Genomic DNA, 21,104 nt, shown 5'->3' on the forward strand with positions numbered 1-21,104 from the left:
CCCTCCTGGTATGGCTACTCTCAATATTGGTCCTGAGGGGTTTATCTGTCCTGGATTCCCTCTGTTTCTAGCTCTTATCTGTACCCAGGTACATATTCTTTCTAGATAGATTTGTAAGGTAGAATTGAGGTCATGATAGTGGGGAGGAGGAAGAATTAAAAAACCAGAGGAAAGCTGTATGTTTCAATGGTTCTATACTGCACCTTCACTGACTCATCTCCTCCTTGTTACCCTTTTGTAAGGGGATGTCCAATTGCCTACAAATGAGCTTTGGGTCTTCACTTGCACTCCCCTTCATTCACAGTGATATGATATTTTGTTCTGGGTCTTTGATGCCTGATACCTGATTCTATTGATACCTCATGATCACACAGGCTGGTGTGCTTCTTCCATATGGGCTTTGTTGCTTCTCAGCTAGCTGGCTGCTTGTTTATCTTCAAGCCTTTAAGACCCCAGATGCTATATCTTTTGATAGCCAGGCACCATCAGCTTTCTTCACCACATTTGCCTATGCACCATTTTGTCTTCAGGGATCCTGTAGGGAAGGTGAGCATCATAGAATGCAGGAGTATTAGAACGACGACGTGTTCTTGTGTTGAGGGAATACTTGAGTAGAGGCCCAGTGTCCATCTGCTACCTTTAATACTAAACCTATAAATATATGTTTATAGATCTATTTCCCCATTGTCATATATAAATATATCTGCATACGTACATGTCTGTATTTAGACCTCTATAAATGCCCTTTGCCTCCTAGTTCTTTCCTCTATTTCCTTTTACTTTCCTCTTGTCCTACTATCATGTTCAGCCTTCATTTGGGTTTCAGTAATTCCTCTCGGTTACATTGCCCTCGATCAATCAAGCCTTACCTACACCCTCCTCCTCATCGATTTTAGATCACTTGTTGTTCCCTTGCCCCTTTGTTAACATCCAGTTCATTTTCTCTGCCTCCCCCTTTCCCATGTGCCCCCAGAACTGTTGGTCTCCTTGTTTTCTCCTCCAGATTGTCTATCCTGCCTATCTTATCTGGATAGACATGCAGAGATAATAGTATGCAGAAAAACAAGACAGAGCAAAACAAAGCAACAAAAGAAAAAACAAAAAAAACCAACGACAAAAAAAAAAAAAGACTGTAAATAGGTCAACATCTGTTTGTTGATCTTTAGGAGTGTTTTCCAGTAGTCTGATGGGGTGCCATGCCCTGGCCTCACAGTCTGTTTTTGGTATTCTCAGGGACATCATTGCTCTGCCCTCATTGCTGTTCTGTTACACACCCTTAGTGTTTTGCCTTGGTGTGGTGTGGTCACATCGGGCACAATTCCTGCACTTTCTCTCCAGTGTTGTCCCCTGTAGTGCTTTGGGTCAGTGAGGGAATGTGTGTCTCGTAGTGGGGCCGGCTCTATGGTCCTCTGTGCATTGGCTGCTCTGAGCAGGAATATTGTCCTCAGGGCTTGGTGGGCCAGGATGTGCACCACTCTCTCTTCCTCCCCCTTCATTTGCTCCTGTGTGCTCTGACCAGACATGTCCCTCTCCCTGAGCTGTAGTTTCGGTGGTGTTCTCCGAAGTGAATTCTTCTGGGGGGAGGGGGCTTGTCTGTGTAGTTGGGATTGGGGCCAGCCCCCTCATAAAGAGTTATAGTCTCAGAAACTCACAGGGGCAGTTCTACCTTGCTGCCTTGTAGGTTTGCTATGAGTCAGCATCAACTCAATGGCAGTGAGTGAGTAATGTCATCTGAAAATCTTAAAACAAAATATTCATGTTTTGTATTACAAAAGCTGAGCTGTAGGGGTCAGGTAGCCATGTAAGTCAAAACTGATAAGTGAGAAAACAGGAATGCAAGGGGAGGCCAACAAACTACGTTCAAAACAAAACAAAAACCTCAACTGCTATGGAGTCAGTCATGACCTTTTGTAAACCTTTATGAGAACAGATAGCCTGTAAGTGGTGGGTTTGAACTTCCAACCCTGTGGTCATTAGCCCTGTGTTTAACCCATGATGCAACCAGGGTTCCTTAAGCCTGTTATGTACAGTACTTCATAATCTAAGTTAATTGCTTTCAGGCCATGGAGAAGATAAATACTATACTTGGCTATCTTTATAAATGTGAGGTTTTGAAACTGGATTCTTAAATGTGGTTTGATAGACTGGTTTGTTTCAGAGACTTTAAGATTGACAGAGTTTTTTCTTTACAGTTATTTATAAATGTTTGGGTAAAAAAAAGGCAAACAAGATGAGCTGGGTTTTAGAAGAGTGGAAGGAAGGCCTGCCGACAAGAGCTCTTCAGAAAATTCAAGAACTTGAAGGACAGCTTGACAAATTAAAGAAAGAAAGGCAGCAAAGGCAGTTTCAGCTCGAAACTCTGGAGGCTGCATTGCAGAAGCAAAAGCAGAAGGTAATATCACTGAAAGGATGGTGTTTAAAACGGTTCATTCATTGTTTGGATTAAGCTTTTAAATTTAGTGAGATGATTTTGCTATCTGCAGGTGGTAATTTACATTTCCTCATTTCTTGTTTTATAAAATGCAATTGCCACTTTCATCTTCATTTGGGCTTACCAGCTAATATTTAGGGTTACCGACTTCCATTTTCAACAACTGTTTGAATTGTGTTTTGGGGAGTACTTTCCATTTTTAACAAGGCCAAAGAGCTCTGGCTGTGAATATGGAGCAATATTCACAATGATTGGGTTTTTTTTTTTTTTGAGTGTAGGCTTTTCACTGGAATTTGCAAGTCTTGTTTCTTTAGGACCTTCTCTTGTATAATCACTGCTTCTAAATAATCTTGTTGGAGAATTTTCCAATTCCTCAGGGATAGCTAGGCTTAGCTGAATTGGAAATGAATTGTTAAGGGAAATTTCTAGCTTCTAATTTTTGATCATAAAAAAATATCATTGAACTAAATGTGGAGTCAGAACCCCAAATCTGTGATAAAATACAAATAAAGTTTGCCATTTTTAAGTGACATTAAATACATACATCATGTGGTAAAACATCCCACTATTTGCAAAGCTTTTGTTTAACCTCAAACAGAAACTCAATATCTGGTAAGTATAATTTCCCATTTCTGACCCTTTAGACCAAGATTTTTTCACTTCTTGCCTAGGAAGGTTATGTGCATGCAGCCTTGACTGATGACAGTGTCATTCAAGACTTAGCAGAACTTTCCTGCCGATAGGCTTCAAAGTGTGTTACTTAAAATGTGATCACACACAGCACTGACAGCTGGATTATTACAGCCATGCCTGAGAACTTTACGGTCAATGTTAGTCATATTTATAAATAATATTTGACAGATTCATGAATAAGTGAACATCATTTTCTGAACAATCTCATTTAGGTTGAAAATGAAAAAACAGAGGGCACGAACCTGAAAAGGGAGAACCAACGCTTGATGGAGATGTGTGAGAATCTGGAGAAAACTAAGCAGAAGATGTCTCATGAACTTCAAGTCAAGGAGTCCCAAGTGAATTTCCAGGAAGGACAACTGAATTCAAGCAAAAAACAAATCGAACAGCTGGAACAGGAACTTAAAAGGTAGTTGTTTAAAAATGAAATTTATATGGATTTGGTTTTTTACAAGGGGCCTGCCAAAAATTCGCAGCAATATTTAACAGTAAAAGATAGTGGATTTTTTCATCAACTGTTTGAAGTCACCAGATGTGTTTTCCTTCTCCAGTAAGTATGTAATTAGACAGTGTGAGGTTCTTTTTCCCCCCTTGGTGGCAGAAATAATGATCCGAGCAAATAATTCTTTCCTAATAATCCCCAAACTTCTATTGCAAGATTTAGTAATTTATCTTTTTAAAATTGCTTGCTTAATCATCTGTTCATTACAAAAGCAATAACAAGCAGTTGTTTTCCATTTGATTCTGACTCTCGGCAACCCCTGGGACTGTATTCCATGGGGTTTCCAATGGTTGATATTTGGAAATGGATTGCCAAATCTGTCTTTTGAAGTGCCCTCAGCTTGTTAAGCGTTAGCACTACAAGGGACTCATTTGATTCATGTCATGCTTATTAAGCTGCTATAGATGAGGGCTTCAGAAAATTCTATTATCTTTTAGGTCCATTTTCTTGTAAACTTTTGAAGCTCCTCGTGTTCTAGACACGGTGCTTGTCACTGTGTAATACAGTGATAAATAATATAAAAATTGTCAACAGGAGTTACTGCAGTTCCCCTTTTATTTTCTATCCTCATGGTTGATTTTTAAAAAAGTTTTCTATACACTGAAAAACAGCTGTCAGTGCATTGGTAAAACGTTTAAGGGACAGACAGGGTAGACATGGACTCTGCCTTCGTGGATTTTACTTTAGTGAAATATTTACATGCTTCAATTTGCAATCTAGTTAATATAAGCGAAAAGTATAAGATGTACTAGGAATGAATCATTAAGAGAACCCTCAAGGGAAAGGGATTTTTCTGTTCAATCTTGAAGTCGGAGTAAGAGTTGGCCAGGAAGGATGATTTCAGCAGCGGCATTATGTGTGGAGAAGCCTGGAGAAAGGCGAGCTGCCCAGGGACCCCAGAGTAGTGCAGTCAGGAACTGAGTTGACACCAGTCATGACAGAGGAAGCTGGATAACTAAGGAGGGTCAGCGTGGGCAAGGCCTTGAACATCACCATGGGAACCCTGAACAGTAGACAGCTATTGAAAGATTTGAGTATGGGAATGCCATGGTGAGGTGTGAGAAATCACTGACTCCAATGAGGAGAGTTGTTGAAAAAGGAATGAACTGGAGCAGGGAGACCCTGAAGGAGAGACCTCGGAGAGAGAGAACAAGCTTGAATTTACATACATAAATAGGTGAACATTCAGTACGTTTCAGTGACTGGTTGGCTGTGAGGGAGAACAGTACCAGGGGAGTAAAAGATGGTCCTAAGATTCAGGGTTGAGAGCGGGACAGAGGTGCTTGTTCCCTGAGTGAGGATTAGGTTTGAGAGGAATATGCCCAGGCTATGCTTGGATAAGACAAAATCAAAGAGGGTTCTGAGTTAGAGAAGTAAACCTGGAAACTGTCAGCATATAATGCATCTACAAGAATGATTTGTGTCATCAAGAAAAAGTATAGAGTAAGAGCGATTCCAGAACCTTGAGAGATAGCATTGTATAAAAGCGTAAAAGATAAGAAAAGGAAATTGAAGTGAAGGTGGAATGAATACTGGGAGAATTATGGTATCATTGATGTCAAGAGATGATGGAAGTTCAAGAAGGAGGGAGAGCAATCATCTTACAATTGTGCAGAGGAACCTGTATATCTTGAATATAAGAACTAACATTGAGGATTTAATAGAAAAGATAAAATTAGTTATGTCTATGGGAAAGTAGATGATGGGATTCTAACACAGGAGTGGATTGTGCATTATTCTAGGATTGTGTATTATTTTATACATGTTCTGAAAGGATGGAAGAAGGGAAAGGTGAATAAATGCAGTCAAGGTTGAAGGATGAAAGTTCAAGCATGGCTTAAACTGATGGGCTATGGTGTGTGTGTGTGTGTGTGTGTGTGTGTGTGTGTGTGAAAGCTTGAGAGTGATGAATAGGGAAGCAAGAGTTGGAGAAGCACTTCCTGGTCTACTTGAAGCTGGAGACCATGATTTTATAGTGGAACTTTTTTGCTTGTTTAATTAATGGAATATTTCCGTTGGACATTTTTAATTGTTATCTACTATAAGTTGATTAGATTTGCTGAGGAATCATTCTCAGCTCATATATTATTTCTTTCTTCCCAAAATAATGGAGCTCAGAGAAACTAGGGACACAGAGGCACCTTCACTCCTGTTTGGAATAAGGTGCCCATGTGTAAACAGGCCCAGGGGCCACTTCTGACCACCTCTGACTTTCCTGTTGCCACGAAGTAGAGGTCAGACATGCCTCCATTCTTTGTTACCAGTTCTGATGCAAACCCTTCCTCTCACAAAACTACTTTGCTGGCTTCTATAGTTTGTTGCAATGGCCACACACAAGTTGAATAAGACTCGCGATTAAAGGGAATTAACTAGTGAAATTAACAGGTTACCACAGCCAGGGTCAGGAAACATTAAAGATATAGTCATTGGTCCACAACAATATGTTTTCTCAGCCTGCAGCCATGCCTCTCTCTCTGTCTCTGTGGGCCAGGAAGGTCAACACTGCTCTGCCTCAGTCTCAGAGTCTCAGCGTTGCTCCTCTGCTCTGTCTCATGGTCTCCTTGCTTTGGCCTCTGGTGTTGGCCTGGTTCCTATGCTCTGTCCCATAGTCTCCTTGCTGCAGCCTCTGGTGCCATAGGCTTTGGCTCTGCCACTTAAGAAAGAGATCCTGAACATGCTCCACTGATGATTTTCCTTCCTTTATGTTCCTGGGAATATGTAGGAGGAATGGCTGTGGTGGAAGTGTGGTTTTTCTCTTCTAGTAGATCGTCGTTGTTGTGTTAGGTGCACTGAGTCTGTTCCAACCCATTGTGATATGGATGCACAACAGAACAAAACTGCCTGGTCCTGTGCCATCCTCACAATTGTTCCTGTGCCTGAGCCCATTGTTGCAGCCACTGTACCAATCCATCTCTTTGAGGGCCTTCCTCTTCTTCCCTGTCCTTTCACTTTACCAAGCATGATGTCCTTCTCCAGGGACTGGTCTCTCCTGACATGTCCAAAGTATGCAAGATGAAGCCTTAACTGTCTTTGCTTCTAAGGCAGTGGTTCTCAACCTTCCTCATGCCGCAACCCTTTAATACAGTTCCTCATGTTGTAGGTGACCTCCAGTCATAAAATTATTTTTGTTGCTACTTCATAACTGTAATTTTGCTACTGTTATGAATTCAGCGACCCCAGTGAGAAGGTTGTTTGACCCCCAAAGGGGTCACAACCCACTGGTTGAGAACTGCTGCTCTAAGGAGCACTCTGGACACATTTCTTCCAAGATAGATTGGTTTGTCCTTTTTGTAGTCTGTGATACTTTCAATATTCTTCACCAGTACCACACTTCAAATGTATACCCCTAGCAGACCATACCTCCAAGGAAACAAAGGGTCATAACTTGGTTCCCACTCTCTGCTAAGGTGGATACTTAATCCCAGCTTAATCTAGTGTAGCAGAGAACTTCCTCCAAGATGGGATGATAGCCACAGTCGTAGAGCCAGAATTTATTATCCATCACATAGAGGATCATGGCTAGAAGTAGACCATATTGATTACATCTCAGGCCACCCCCTGGCTCTTCTAGCCATTAACACATTCATACCTGAATAATTGAATTCCCCTTCTTGGAGTTACACCTAAAATAATAATTCTTAGCATAATCATCAAACCTGTTGACATTCACACCTGAATCATATAATTCCATCAACATCTCATCTCACCCTCTTTCCCAAATTTAAAAGGAAAAGAGAAAAACTATTCTGTGGGGATCCTCCCTTGTTAATTTCTTTTGCCACTATGGACACCTATGAAACTTGTAAGTTAGCAACTTCCTGCTTTCTGGTGTATATCATTAGGGTGTTCATTATATTTCCCATATTAAGCTAAAATTGGACAGTAGAGACTTGGAAGGGTTGAGCCCTCTGACATGGGTTGCTTGGTTCTGAGACGTGTTTAGAACTTACTTGAATTATAGAGATGTTTCTGCATTTATGTACATATATAACCTACTCCCCCTCCCTTTTTCGTTTGCAGCCATATATATCTTTTCTAGAGGTATAACGATAACTCATTTTTATGTCTTTTAAAAAATATCATAGAACTTTTGATAAGTCTCGAAAGTCTGTTTTTGTCATGAGGAAATACAATAAGTCACCTGAGGTCCCTCTCATGACTTGTTCTCCATTCTCAGAAATGTCCATTTCCTCCCTGGTTTCTGAAGTTGGGCTTTTACATCCCCATGCCTCTCTGACTAGAATAGAAAATATCCCTCACCCCCCAACTCTTCATTGTTACATAGTGGTCAGTCCAGGTCCTCATTAGAGAGAGCCTTTTCGACATCGTGTCATTATTGGTTTGCATTCTGTTTCCCCAATGAGATTGGGTTTCTTGGATGACAGGGTGCGTTTATGTCTGACACAGTAGCTCTTCGTAGATGTCTGTTGGATAAAGGAAGTGGTATGAATTCCTAGAGGGGGGGATTCTTTGTGAGTGGATTACTGTTTTTGGTTTTGGTGATTCGGAGCCTTTGCTTTCTCTAACTGATTTGGTGTCTGTCCTCTTGGGCTTTTTCTACCAGGTATAAATCTGAGCTTGACAGAAGCCAACACTCTGCGACATCTGCAGACGTCTCTCTGAATCCCGGGGGAACACCACAGAAAGTCTTTCCAACTCCACCCACACCTAGTCAGCATTACAGTGGTAAGAATTTGGTGCTGAGAGGTTTTAATTCCATCTAATAAGCAAATTAACTCAGTAGTGACACCACCTTTTAATGTGGGCCTTAAAAAAAATGACACAACTACTTTTTACATAGTATTTGCATACTTGAACTACATTGAAACACTGAGCTTTTAAACTCTCCTCATTCTTCATTATGTTATGTGGTATGCTTTAAAAGTAGTTCATCTTTAGAATGTTCCAAACACCTGTGTTTATGTGTGAGTTAAAATTTGAGAAATTTGATCAGTATTTTGATCCTTTGTCCTAGCACAGATGTTCTTTCTATTTTGGTGTTCTTAGCCACTCATTTACAGATTCTCTTCCTTAATGACTATTGACCTGTGAAGTTCTCCATGAAATTAGTGATGAAAAAAGCAAGCTGTATTTCATTGTGTTTAGGTTCCAGGTATGAAGACCTAAAAGAAAAATATAATAAAGAAGTTGAAGAACGAAGAAAATTAGAGGCAGAGGTTAAAACCTTGCATGCTAAAGTAAGTTAATTATCGACCTTGTACTGCATATTGCAGTTTCAGGGGTATTGATATGGGCTACAGCGAGGTTAGGTGATGTAAATTTGTTTTACCTAGAGTGGACTTTTATTTCTATACTGAGAAAATGATGATCCTGGGTTACTGATTGTGACGATTTATAAGTTTTAGTTTTGAAAAGAGGCGTTCGTGAAATTGGGTAGGGAGCTTAGTTTATCTCTAAATGTTCAATATTCATAATCTGTAGAAATCATAGCCATATAAATATTTTCCTACTAAAAACTAATGATAGACTGACACAGATGCACAGTGGGTTCACACATGACAGTGATTGTGAGGGTGGGTTAGGACTGCACGGGGTATTGCTCTGTTGTCCATAGGGTAACCCAACTGAAGGACTCAACACCTGCTAATAGCAGCGAACAACAATAAGAAGAGTATATTTGGAGAGGGTCGGACAACTGTCATTCCTGCTGCTCGCTGATTGGCTTTGTCGCCTGGAGGCAGTCGTTTCTTTTGCAGCCTTTCTGATGGGCTGTGTTGATTTCTAGCAGACATTGAGGTTTGAGGATCATTATTTATGAGCTGTTGATTCAGAGAAGATTATCAGCATCTTGAGTCTTTTAAATAAGCTGCTAATAAGAGTATTTAGCTACTTTTTAGATCTGAGTAAAGAAGCAATGAGAGAGAGAGGTAGTTAAAGAAGATTGACCTAATCTCCGCAAAAAGTCCTACAGTTCAGGAGTCCTGGCCCTGAAGATACTGATATGTAGATGTGTTGAATTTTTCTGTCATTTATGTCTATGATATGTTGTGTGTTGTGGAAACCCAGTTCAGCATTTATTGACATTTGGGCTATACATAAAAACTTGGTGAGATGGCACAATTCAGTAAAAATTTAATGCTGATGTAAGTAGATACTATAAATTAAAACTACTGAGATACTGTAGATAATGGGAATTTTAGAATTAGGGGAAAAAAATAAAAATAAATTAGTATCAACCAACTATTTGTTATAATTATGACAAATTAAATTCTTTTTGTGCCTTTATTACCACCATTATTTTGAAGTCACTGAAATTCTGATGTTCAGCAAAGGCATTGCTTAGCAAGCCAAACAACTAGTAATTCTCTGGTTTGTCCTAGACATACTGTGTTGTTTCCGCCCCCTTCACTCATTTGTGCCAGTTCTCCTGATAGTGATGCTAAGAGTCACTTTCTGGAGGAATGTGAGTCTCCAGGAATAGTAGGCCTCTAACTATGGCAAGAAAACCTCTCACTATAAGGAATATAATACAGCATTTAAAGCTAAGGCAATTCAAAGCAGATAATTTACAAATGTGTATTCCATAACAGTTTTTTGGAGGAAGGTTACATTCTGAAAAGCTTTTTTAGGCTGATTTTTATTCTCTGTACAGAGCTGTAGGAGGATGTGACCTATGATAGGTAAGGAAAGTCAGATTCAAGATGGCACTGAACACTCACATGTCTAATGGAGTATAGAAGGATTACAGAATATGTAATCTAAGCATTGTAAATAGTCTGACCCTCAGCTGGTATTGGGAAATCTCATCCTTAGAGAATTCCATTATTGGATCCTGGAACTTAGTGGTTGCCTTGAATTGATGAATGTTCTTTTTCTTTTTTATAGGTTTAGAAAATTTTTATTTTTACTTGTTTTTAAAAATTGGGTCAAAATATGTACAAGGAACATTTAGTAATTTCATAATCGTTATCACCACCCTTTTCTGAATTATTTTGTCACCAGTATTGCATACTGTGTTTTTTAAACAGTAGCTTTCCCTCTCACCCTCTTAGCACTAATACACTTCTCATTTCTATACATGTGCCCACTTCATGAAGTATTTGTTTTTGTGAGTGGCTTTCTGTCACTCAGCATGTTGTTTCAGGTGTGGCAGGGAGCAGTCCTTTCTGGGTGACTGTACAGTGGGAGCATTAGTTCCTTTTTATTATTGCTTTATGCTTTCTGAGGATAGTGATGGATATTGGGATTTTTAGGGGCTCTGAGGCATTTCTTTTCTTGCAGAAAGCAAGTCCTGCTGTTTCCCAAAGCAGCATGAATCACCGAGAGATTGCTCGACATCAGGCGTCCTCGTCTGTGTTCTCATGGCAACAGGAGAAGACCCCAAGTCATCGCCTTTCATCTAGCACTCGGAAAACTCTGAGTAGGAGAGGCTTCTCTGCATCTGACTTTGCTGGGGAACAAGACGTGCCGCCAAGTAGGTCAGCTGTGCACGTAGGGCAGAAAGACATGAACGGCAGCATCTGTGATGATTCCAGCCATACTCATCTGGACCAACTAAAAGCCCAGAATCAAGGTAACTCCATACCCTAAGCTTAGTTTAAATTCAGTTTGCTTGATGCAATTTAATAAGCGATTCAAGATTATTTTGGTCCTAGAGAGTGCTTAGGTGTTTTGTTATAAATATCAGTGGTCAGCATCTCAGGGGTGCTGAGAAATACTGCCTTGTCCTTAAAGAGTAGAGATGGCATTGCAGTCTGGGAATGTCTCTTTATTTGTATTAAGAAAAGCTGGTGCCCAGGAGCCTTCAAAAGTAGGATGGATGGATGAATAGGGTCAGTAGAATGGTCACAGGACTCCCACACTTGGAGTCTGTGTGGCCACTTTTGTAGCCCTGTGATCTGACTCACTTTGGCCAGAGACATGGCCCGTATCTGCAACACAGCTTTCCTTTGCAATGTCAGCTTCTCCATATGGGATCCAACCTGTAACCTTGGCTGCTGTACCATGCTGGGGCTGACAGCCAAGGGTACCAGGTGGTGTTTTGGAATCTACTCTAGAATATGATAATTTCCTGTATGATGATATATTGAAAATCACCATCAGTGTTCACTGGTGAGAACTGTCAACCTGCCAATACTATTGGAACCAATTTGTGTGTGTATGTGTGTACAGGGAGAGGGAGGATAAAAAAAAATGTTAATTTTGGCAGTATAGGAGATTCACACTGTCTTGATCTTTACTGGAGGTGAAGCTACCAGAAAATACAGGAGAGTGGTTCTTTTTATGGTTTAGCACTAATTTGCATTCATACGGGCACGAAACAAGTGTTAGTCTGTCAGTATATAAAACCAAGTGGTAATTTTAACAGAGGGTGTTACATATGATGCACTTTTTGCTGTCAAAATAAAACACTGTTTTAGGATAGCATTTGCCCTCCACCACCACTCCTCATCCCCACCCCCCAGGTTTCTTTGCAAGTGTAGGAAAATCTATCTATTTGCCTGTTTTCTATAAGGGTATTTGAATGGAAATGATTGGAAAATGGAAATTGAGGATAAACATTGAAATTTAAGCTAGTTAAAAGTAGCTTAGTGTTTAATGCAAATTAATTTATATTTATCTCACCAAAGATAACAAAGTAAGGTAAAAAGTAAATGATACGTTCTTAATTTAATTGTAAGAATTTGGTGGAAAATGCATATTGAAATGTGGATTTTGTTTGTGATTTTAGAACTAAGAAGCCAGATTAGTGAATTGGAAGTACATCTACAAGGAAAAGAAAAAGAAATGAAAAGCCAAATGAATAAATTTCAAGAACTCCAACTCCAACTAGAGACAGCAAAAGTAGAGATATCTGACAAAGAGAAAGTTTTGAACAAAAATAGGGATGAACTAGTGAGAACAACAGCACAGTACGACCAGGCATCGACTAAGGTATTTATCTTTTCTTGGGTAATTGAAAAACTCCATTTTACCATACAGATCATCGGAACGAGAACCTACACTTAGATTCATGAAATCAACTCTATTTTTTTAAACCAAAGCTTTGAGGCATTTTATTATAAAAAGTCAGGCTCATATAAACTAATAGGTACTTCAAAATTCATCATACATTTACTTCATTTGTTAGCTTGGCCTTCTAGTAAATCTTTAGTTTTGTTGATTTTTGGCTATTATCTACGAATAGATATCTGGGCGATTTAAGAGTCCTAATTTGTTGATGAACATCTCTTAGTTTTCCTTTATTGGCAGTAGGACTTATACCTAGAATTAGTACTGCATCCATTTTGTCATTTGGGTTCAACTCCACATTGGTAATAGCCACCACTGGAGGCAGATTTTGGTAGACTTTGAAAAACTTGTTTTATTTGTGGCTCCACATGCTTGATGTCTTGCAAAACATAATGGCCTGCAAATTCTGTATCAGCAATGGTCAGTCAAACTGCTACCACTGTACTGGCCATGGTTCTGGCTTGGCTGCCCTGCCTTCCCACTGGTGCATGGTTCATCCCAGCCAAGGGGCGGAGGCCACCTACCCCATACCTCTACCAGAAAGTGACAGGTCAACATTAAGGATCTTCATTAAGACATACTAGATAGTGTTGATGCCACTGAACTTGTAAGACGATTCAGAGTTGGTCAGTCTGGGGTCAGATCTTGGCTTCACGTTTTCTTCGCTGAGTGGCTCTGGGCAAGTCACTGATCTCTTTTATGTCTCAGGGTGTGGTGAGTAATAAAAACATCCTCTACACAGCACCTGAGACACACTGGTGGTATAACTGTTAATTACTTGGCTGCTAATTAAAAGTTGATAGTTTGAACTCACCCAGTGGGAGGAAGACCAGTCTGCTCCTATAAAGCTTCCAGTTCAGAAAACCCTGGCGGGGGGTGGAGGTGTGGGGGTGGGGGTTCTCTTTTGTCATGAGAGTTGCTGTGATTAAGAATCAACTTGACAGCATCCGACACCACTAATATATGCAGCACCTGACTGTGTGCTTGGCCCATAGAGGAAGGCACATATACATACTAAAGTAATGAAGCTTTAAAAGAATTTTAAGACATGGTAGGATTTAGGTTGATCTAGTTTTGCTGTCCAGCCTATAAGTGCATAAGCCCTGATCGCATTGTCGGTAAGTGTTGGACTCCTAACCTCAAGGTTGGAGGTTGAAACTATGACTCACTGACAGTGGGTTTGTTTTTTTATATGTGAGCATAGTCTTTTTTTTTCTTTCAATTTTATTGGGAGCTCGTACAATGCTTCATCACTAGGGAACTTATTTTTTTATTTCTACTTTTAAAAATCATTTTATTGGGGGCTCTTAGCGCTTTTATCACAAGCCTTTCATCCATCCATTGTGTCAAGCATCAAGCACATTTGTACATTTGTTGCCATCATCATTCTCAAAACATTTTCTTTCTACTTGAGCCCTTGGTATCAGCTGCTCATGTTTCCCCCTCCCTCCCCCACGAGCTCTCCCTCCTCACGAACCTTTCATAATTTATAAATTATTATTATTTTTTCATGTCTTACACTGTCTGATGTCTCCCTTCACCCAGTTTTCTGTTGTGCAGCCCCCAGGGAAGGAAGGGGTTATATGTAGATCCTTGTGATCGGTTCCCTCTCTCTCCCACCTAGGATTTAGGGCAAGCCTGAAACCCATTCTTAGATTTTTTTTAAAATCTGCTTTTGTCTCCTTTTAGAGATCTTGTTAATTTTTGGTAGAGAGTCTTATCAACTATCTCTTCATTCATTTTGTTTTGTTTCTTAATGTCCTTGAGACTTTCTCTTTGCCCCATGGATTATTTAGAAGTATGTTGTTTGGTTTTGGAGATTTTCCTCTGCTTGCTAGTATTTGTTTCCATTTTGATTCCCCTGTTATCAGCTTTAGCTCTTTAAAATGTGTGGCGTTTTTTTATAGGCTATGATATAGCCAAGGAATGTTGGTGGTATAGTAGACTACACACTGAGCTACTAAACACAAGGCCCAAGGTTTGAGCCTATGTTGTCAGTTCCCATGAAGATTTAAAAAGTCTCGTAAAAACCAAAGGGTCGTTCTATTCAGTCCTGTAGGGTCACTAAGAATCTCAATGGACTCAGTAGCATTTGAATTTATTTTTCAGATAAAGTCTGTTTTGTTATATGCCTTATGGACACTTGAAAATCTAACTCTGCTGTTAACTGGGAGAGGCTTTAACAATATAGATTTTACAGGTTCAAAATACTTTTCATTTCTTTTGTATCTATTGATTTTCTGTCTAGTTCTATCACTTGAGATAGGGATGTTGACATCTTACACTACAATTTCTTCTTTTAGTTCTATCAGCCTTTCCTTCATAAGCTTTTTTAGCTCTGTTGTTGGGTTCATTAACCCTTATTTAATAATGTGACTCATTGTCTCTGGTAATTTCCTTTGCTCTGAAGTTTATTGTTTCTGAAACTAGTATAACTACTCTTGATGTTTACGTAATATATCTTTGTCTATTCTTTTTCTTTAAACCTGATTATATTATATTTGAAGAGAATTTCTTAAAGACAGCATGTAGTTCATGGAATCATTTTAAGAAGTCTAATATCTATATTTTATTTAGACCATTTACATGTAATATAATTATTGATTTGTCAGGGCTTAATTCTGCCACTTTGTTTCCCACTTATTCGTCATTTTTCTGTTCCAGCATTATTTTTCCCCCCCTGTGTTTTCCTATGGACTACTTAAATTTTTTGGCTTATTTCTAATTAAATTGTTTTGAAACCACCAACTGCTCCTCAGGAGAAAGTTGAGATTGACTTACAGTCTTGGAAACCCACAGGGGCAGTTCTACCCTGTCCTATAGGGTCCCTGTGAGTTGGCATCAACTCCTGGCAGCTTTAGTTTTTTTTATGGTCAAGTTGTAAGAATATATGTATATAACAAACATTTTCCATTTCCAAATTTTTGTGTGTACAATTTAGTGATAGCGTATTCACCATGCTGTACACCATCATCACGATCCACTTCCAAATGTTTTCATCATTTTTCATATTCGAAACTCAGGATCCTGCCCTTGTTAAGCACGAATAGATTCTGATCTCTACATTTGCTCATTTTAGATGTATCATAAAAATGGGACAGATAGCATTGTGTTGTAGAACTGATTTATTCCAACTAGCTTAGTATTTTCGAAGGCCACATGTAGCAAGTGTTAGAACCTTATTTCTCTTTATGATTGAATAATGGTCTATATATTTTTAAAATGCATTTTTAATTGTGAATTAGGTGGGGGCAGGGGTTTATACTTCAGATCATCAACTCTGCATTTGACAATTCAAACCAATCATCAACTTGTGACACACCCCACAGCACCTGCATCCTATCCTCCTCCCATCCCCTGATTTCTCTTCACCCTATGGACTTCATCTTCCCTTCCACCCACGTCACTTCCTTGGCATCCTATTAGTCTTTGGAGTTATCTTCCCACCCTTACCCTCCATTACTTGGGAACCTCCAAAGTCTGTCACCCTTTGGTATGCAAGTCTGTGTCTTGTTCTTTTATCCTTACAGTAGTGGTCTCATACATATTTGCCATTTTGTGATTGACTGTCTGAACTCGGCATAATGTTCCCCAAGTCCATCTATGTCTTGGGTGTTTCATGGCTTCATCATTGTTTTTTTTAGCAATGCATACTATTCCAGTGTGCATATATCACAGTTTCTTTATCCATTCTTCTACTGATGGGCATTTGAGCTATTTCCAACTTCTTGCTTTTGTGAACTATGCTGCAATGAATATGAGAGTGGATATGTCTGTTTGTGGTTTAGCTCTTACTTCTTCAGGGCATATACCCAGCAGAAGTATTGCTAGATGGTATACAATTTCTATTCCAATTTGTTTGAGGTAATCCTCATATTGTTTTCTACAAAGGTTTTCTATATTTATAGATCTACCAGCAGTGTATGAAAGTTCCAGTGTTTCCACATTTTCTCCAGCGTTGGTTGTTTTCTTTTTAAGTTGGGCTGTCATTGACATAATATAAATATATTATTTATATACTACCATTTGTCCATTTGTCTATTGATATGCATTTGGGCTATTTCTACTTTTTGTCTATGGTGAATACTACAATAGTGATCACTACTTGTAAGTATTGTTTTGTGTTTCTCCTTTCAGGTCTTTTTGTGCTTACCTAGGAATGGAATTGCTGGGTGATAGGACAGTTCCATGTAGTAACTTTTTTAGTTAGGACCAGCCTTTGTTTCCACAGTGGCGATGCTATAACTCCATCAACACGGAACGGGAGGGTTCCAGTTTGTCCACGTACTCACCAACACTTGTTTATTTTCCTTTTTGATCATAGCTATCCTAGTGGTTGAATTGTATCTGATTGTGCTTTCAAAATGCATTTCCTTAATGACTATTGGCATTGAGCATCTTTTCATGTGCTTGCTGATCATTTGTATATCTTTGGAAAAACATGTATTTAAATGCTTTGTCTATTTTTTGATTGGGTATTTGTCCTCTGTTGTGTTTTTGAATGTTTTTATTTTGGACATTTTAGGTGAAAGCTTGCACAGAAAATTAGTTTTACATTCAGTAATTTGCACACAAATTATATGACATTGGTTCTTATCTCCTCAGTGTTCACTATTCCTTATTTTTGTCTTCTTTCTCCATTTCTTTCTCTAGTTTCCTGCCCTTTCTTACGTTCCTCCCTTTGATTTTGGACAGATGTTACCTGTTTGGTCATGTTTAATGGAATGATCTAAGGAGTACATTCCTTGTAGGTGTTACTCTATATTTTATAGCCCAGTCTGTTATTTGCTTTAGAGATAACCTCTGGGAATGCCTGTAGTTTCCAGGCTAAAAGAGTATCTTATGGTATTATTCTCTGGAGTTCCTCCAGTCTCCGTGAGTCCAGAATGTTTGATCTTCTTTTTGAATTTGAGTTTTGTTTTGCATTTTCCTACTCTTCTAAGTAGGACCTTGTATTGTGTCCCTGGTTAGAGTGGTTGGTAGTGATAGTTGGGCATCATCTAGTTCTTTGGTGTCAAGTTAGAATAGCTGTGATTCCTGTGGGTCATTAATCCTGTTGGAGTAATTACATCATTGTTTCTTTGAGTTTGTACACTCTCCTTTGATCCACCAAGAAGAGACCAATTGCTGTATCTTAGATGGCTACTCAAGGTTTTTTTTTAAATCATTTTATTGGGGGCTCGTACAACTCTTATCACAATCCATTGTGTCAAGCACACTTGTACATTTGTTGCCAACATCATTTTCAAAACATTTACTTACTACTTGAGCTCTTGGTATCAGCTCCTCATTTTTCCCACTCCCTCCCCGCTGCCCCCTCCCTCATGAACCCTTGATAATTTTTAAATTATTTTCTTTTCATGTCTTATGCTGTCCAATGTCTCCCTTCACCCACTTTTCTGTTGTCCATCCTCCAGGGAGGGGGTTATATGGAGATCACTGTGATCTGTTCTCCCTTTCTCCCCACACCTTCCCCTTACCTTCTTGGTACCTCTACTCTCATTATTGGTCCTGAGGGGTTTATCTGTCCTGGATTCCCTGTGTTTCCTGCTCTTATCTGTGCCAGTGTACATGCTCTGGTCTATCCGGATTTGTCAGGTAGAATTGGGATCATGATAGTGGAGGGGAGGAAGCATTAAAGAACTAGAGGAAAGTTGTGTGTTTCGTTGGTTCTATACTGCACCCTATCAGGCTCGTCTCCTCCCCACGGCCCTTCTATAAGGGGATGTCCAGTTGTCTACAGATGGGCTTTGGGTCTCCACACTCCCCCTCATTCTTGGGGGTTGTTACTCAAACTTTTAAGACTTCAGTTACTACTTATCAAAGTAGGATGTCCGCGATTATCTTTGTGAACGATGTTATGCCAATTAGATGTTGTCTGAGACATCCTTAGGCTTCAAACCTGGTAAATCAGTACTATGAAGGATTTGGGTATGTCTAAGAAGTTTCCGTAACTGTCTCTATATCCAGGTACATGTACTCCCCTAAAGTCGCTCAGGTGGTGTGTAGTGGGTGACACATTGGGTTGCCTACCTCAAGATGAGCAGTTTGAACCCACAAGCCTCAACAGGGCAGAAAAAAAGTCTTTGCTTCCATAAGGATTTATAGCCTCAGAAACCCATGGGAGCTATTATACTCTGGCCTAGCAGATTGTTGTGAGTCGGCCAACTTGATGGCAGTGCATTAGGTTTTTCGTTTGAAATTCCTGTATAGCCTTCTACTCTTGAATAGCATGCATACATGTCTGCTTATGTAGATATTACTGCTTTCAGAATTGTATCTGTTGTAGCATTTACCTTGATCACCTGGTGTGCTGACTTCATCCATATTGTGTATTGCCTTTCTAGTCACAATACTTGACAGATGTCTACTATTTAGTCTGTGACTTTCTCATCCCTGATAACCATCCAAGAATGTCGCTTCCTGTGTGTGAACGTATACTTGACTTTTTATCAAAGTGGTCTCATACAGTATTTGTCCTTTTGTGATTTACTTATTTCACTCAGCACAATGTCTGTTTGGTTCATATTATAAGAAGTTTTACAGACTCATCATTATTCTTTATTGTCGCATAGTATTCTGTTATGTGTTTTCCACATTTTATTTATTCAATCATCTGTTGGATGCTTAGGTGTTTTCATCTTTTTGCTGCTGTCAATGCTGTATTAAACATGGAGTTCAATCAATACAGTTTTTTGGTAGCACTTTCTTAAGTGGTTGCTCTAGACTATATTCTGTGTATACCAATTATCAGTCTTGTACTATTATCATTTTACCACTTTGAGGTAACTGTAAAAAACATAACTTTCTTTTTGTACCTTTACCCTACATTATCTCACTACCAAAAAAACTCACTGCCATTGAGTCAATTCTGAGTTATAGTGACCTTACAGGACAGACTACAACTGCCCCTTTGGGTGTCTATAGACGTAAATCTTTAAGCGAGCAGAAAACCTTCTTTTTCTCCCAAGCAAGTGGCAGGTGTTTTCGAACTGCTGACTTATGATTAGCGGCCCAATATGTAATTCATTAAGCCTCTAGGGTCCACACAATTGTTTATAATTGTCTTAAAATTTTTCCTCAGTAATATACAGTAATCATGTTATTTGCAGAAATTATGTTATTTGTAGTATAGTTATATTCTGGAAATCCTTGCCAATGCAGAATTAGTGAATTCTGAATTGGCCTGGTTTGGGCTCAGTTGGGAATTTTTTGCAGCACAGTGCATGGACGTGTCTAAATGACTTAGAAATTGCCACGAGTATTTTTTTAGTAAATAGGCAAATTTATGATTATAGAATTTGCAAATAATGAGGATTGACTCTTCAGAATTGCATCAGACTGTGCTACAATTTTTGTTTCAACTTTTATATATAATATAGAAAAGTAAAGGGAAGGAAAGCCTATTTTATTTATTGTTGCTTCTTACTATGTTCTTTTTCCTTCTGATTGCTTGCAAGGTTTCTTTTGTCACATCTTTAGTCCTGCTGGTAACAAATTCTGTTAGTTGTCTTTCATTTAAGAATGCTCTAACTTGCTCTTTATTACTGAAGGATATATTTGCTGGTTATAGGATTCCATGTTGACAGTTCTTTTCCTTTAGTACCATTGTGTTGCTTCCCAGATCCGGATGCCCCTAGTTAGCGTGCCTTCTTTTCTTTCAGAGATGTCATGTTTTCCTTAATATAATATCTAGGGTTTTTAGTTATTTTTAGCAGGAGCTACAGAGAAAAGTAAGTCTGTACCATTATCTGGAAGTGGAGTCTGACTTATTTAGACGTGTAATCTTCCGATAGTATATATTATTTTAGACCTAATATTGATGGGATGGTAAGGAATCGAGAACCTCCTTGGATCCATATACTTATTCTCTGCACATAAAATGAGTTCATAGTAGTAATTTGGTCTTTTAAATCGAAAGGTTTGCATTTGATTCCTGGCTCCATATTCCAATTGTATTGATTTTGGAGCTCTTTAAATGATTTCTTTAAAAAAAAATTTCTAAGCATCGGTTGTTTCATTAAATGATGGTAATAATAGCTTTCTCATATGATTGTTGTGAAGATAATTTTTAAGAAACCTTTAGCATAGTGCCTGGCCCATGGTAAACCCACAATAACATGAGTTATTATCATATTGAGTTTATAGTCATGCTCATTTTAAGTTTCAGTTTTGCTATATCATGCCTTCCTAAGTATGAGAATTTATATTTACCCTTTTACACACATTTTACCTTGTAAGTTTAGATATGACAACATACTTGATGATGTGAGATTTTACCAATTAAAATTTTGATGAAAACCGGGAGAAAGCAGAACCCTCCCTTTCTGTTAGAAACTTCCCTCCAGGCTCCTTTTGGCCAATCTCCTTTTGAGCTCTTTTTCCCTGTAAGACCACAGCCCATCTAACTAAAATCCAGTGTACCTTTTTCTTCCTTTTGACTTTAAGAATAAGACTGTGCCAAGTGAGTTGCAGAAATTAAATTATGCTCGGTTTATGTTATTC

At 38.9% G+C, this 21,104-nt stretch overlaps 1 protein-coding gene across 1 annotated transcript in view; it reads left to right on the forward strand.

The window, feature by feature from the left end:
- Positions 1–2,230: 2,230 nt before the first annotated feature.
- Positions 2,231–21,104, forward strand: part of CENPF (centromere protein F) — a 71,861-nt gene continuing 52,987 nt past the window's right edge. The window contains exons 1-6 of the mRNA XM_045298196.1: positions 2,231–2,392; positions 3,337–3,533; positions 8,191–8,312; positions 8,733–8,824; positions 10,869–11,160; positions 12,319–12,521. Of these exons, the coding sequence (XP_045154131.1) occupies positions 2,231–2,392; positions 3,337–3,533; positions 8,191–8,312; positions 8,733–8,824; positions 10,869–11,160; positions 12,319–12,521 (1,068 nt within the window). The remainder of the gene's footprint in view (positions 2,393–3,336; positions 3,534–8,190; positions 8,313–8,732; positions 8,825–10,868; positions 11,161–12,318; positions 12,522–21,104) is intronic.

Source organism: Echinops telfairi, unplaced genomic scaffold (assembly GCF_000313985.2).
Source record: "Echinops telfairi isolate 266 unplaced genomic scaffold, ASM31398v2 ScPeMD7_7424;HRSCAF=8462, whole genome shotgun sequence".
NCBI lineage: Eukaryota > Metazoa > Chordata > Mammalia > Afrosoricida > Tenrecidae > Echinops > Echinops telfairi.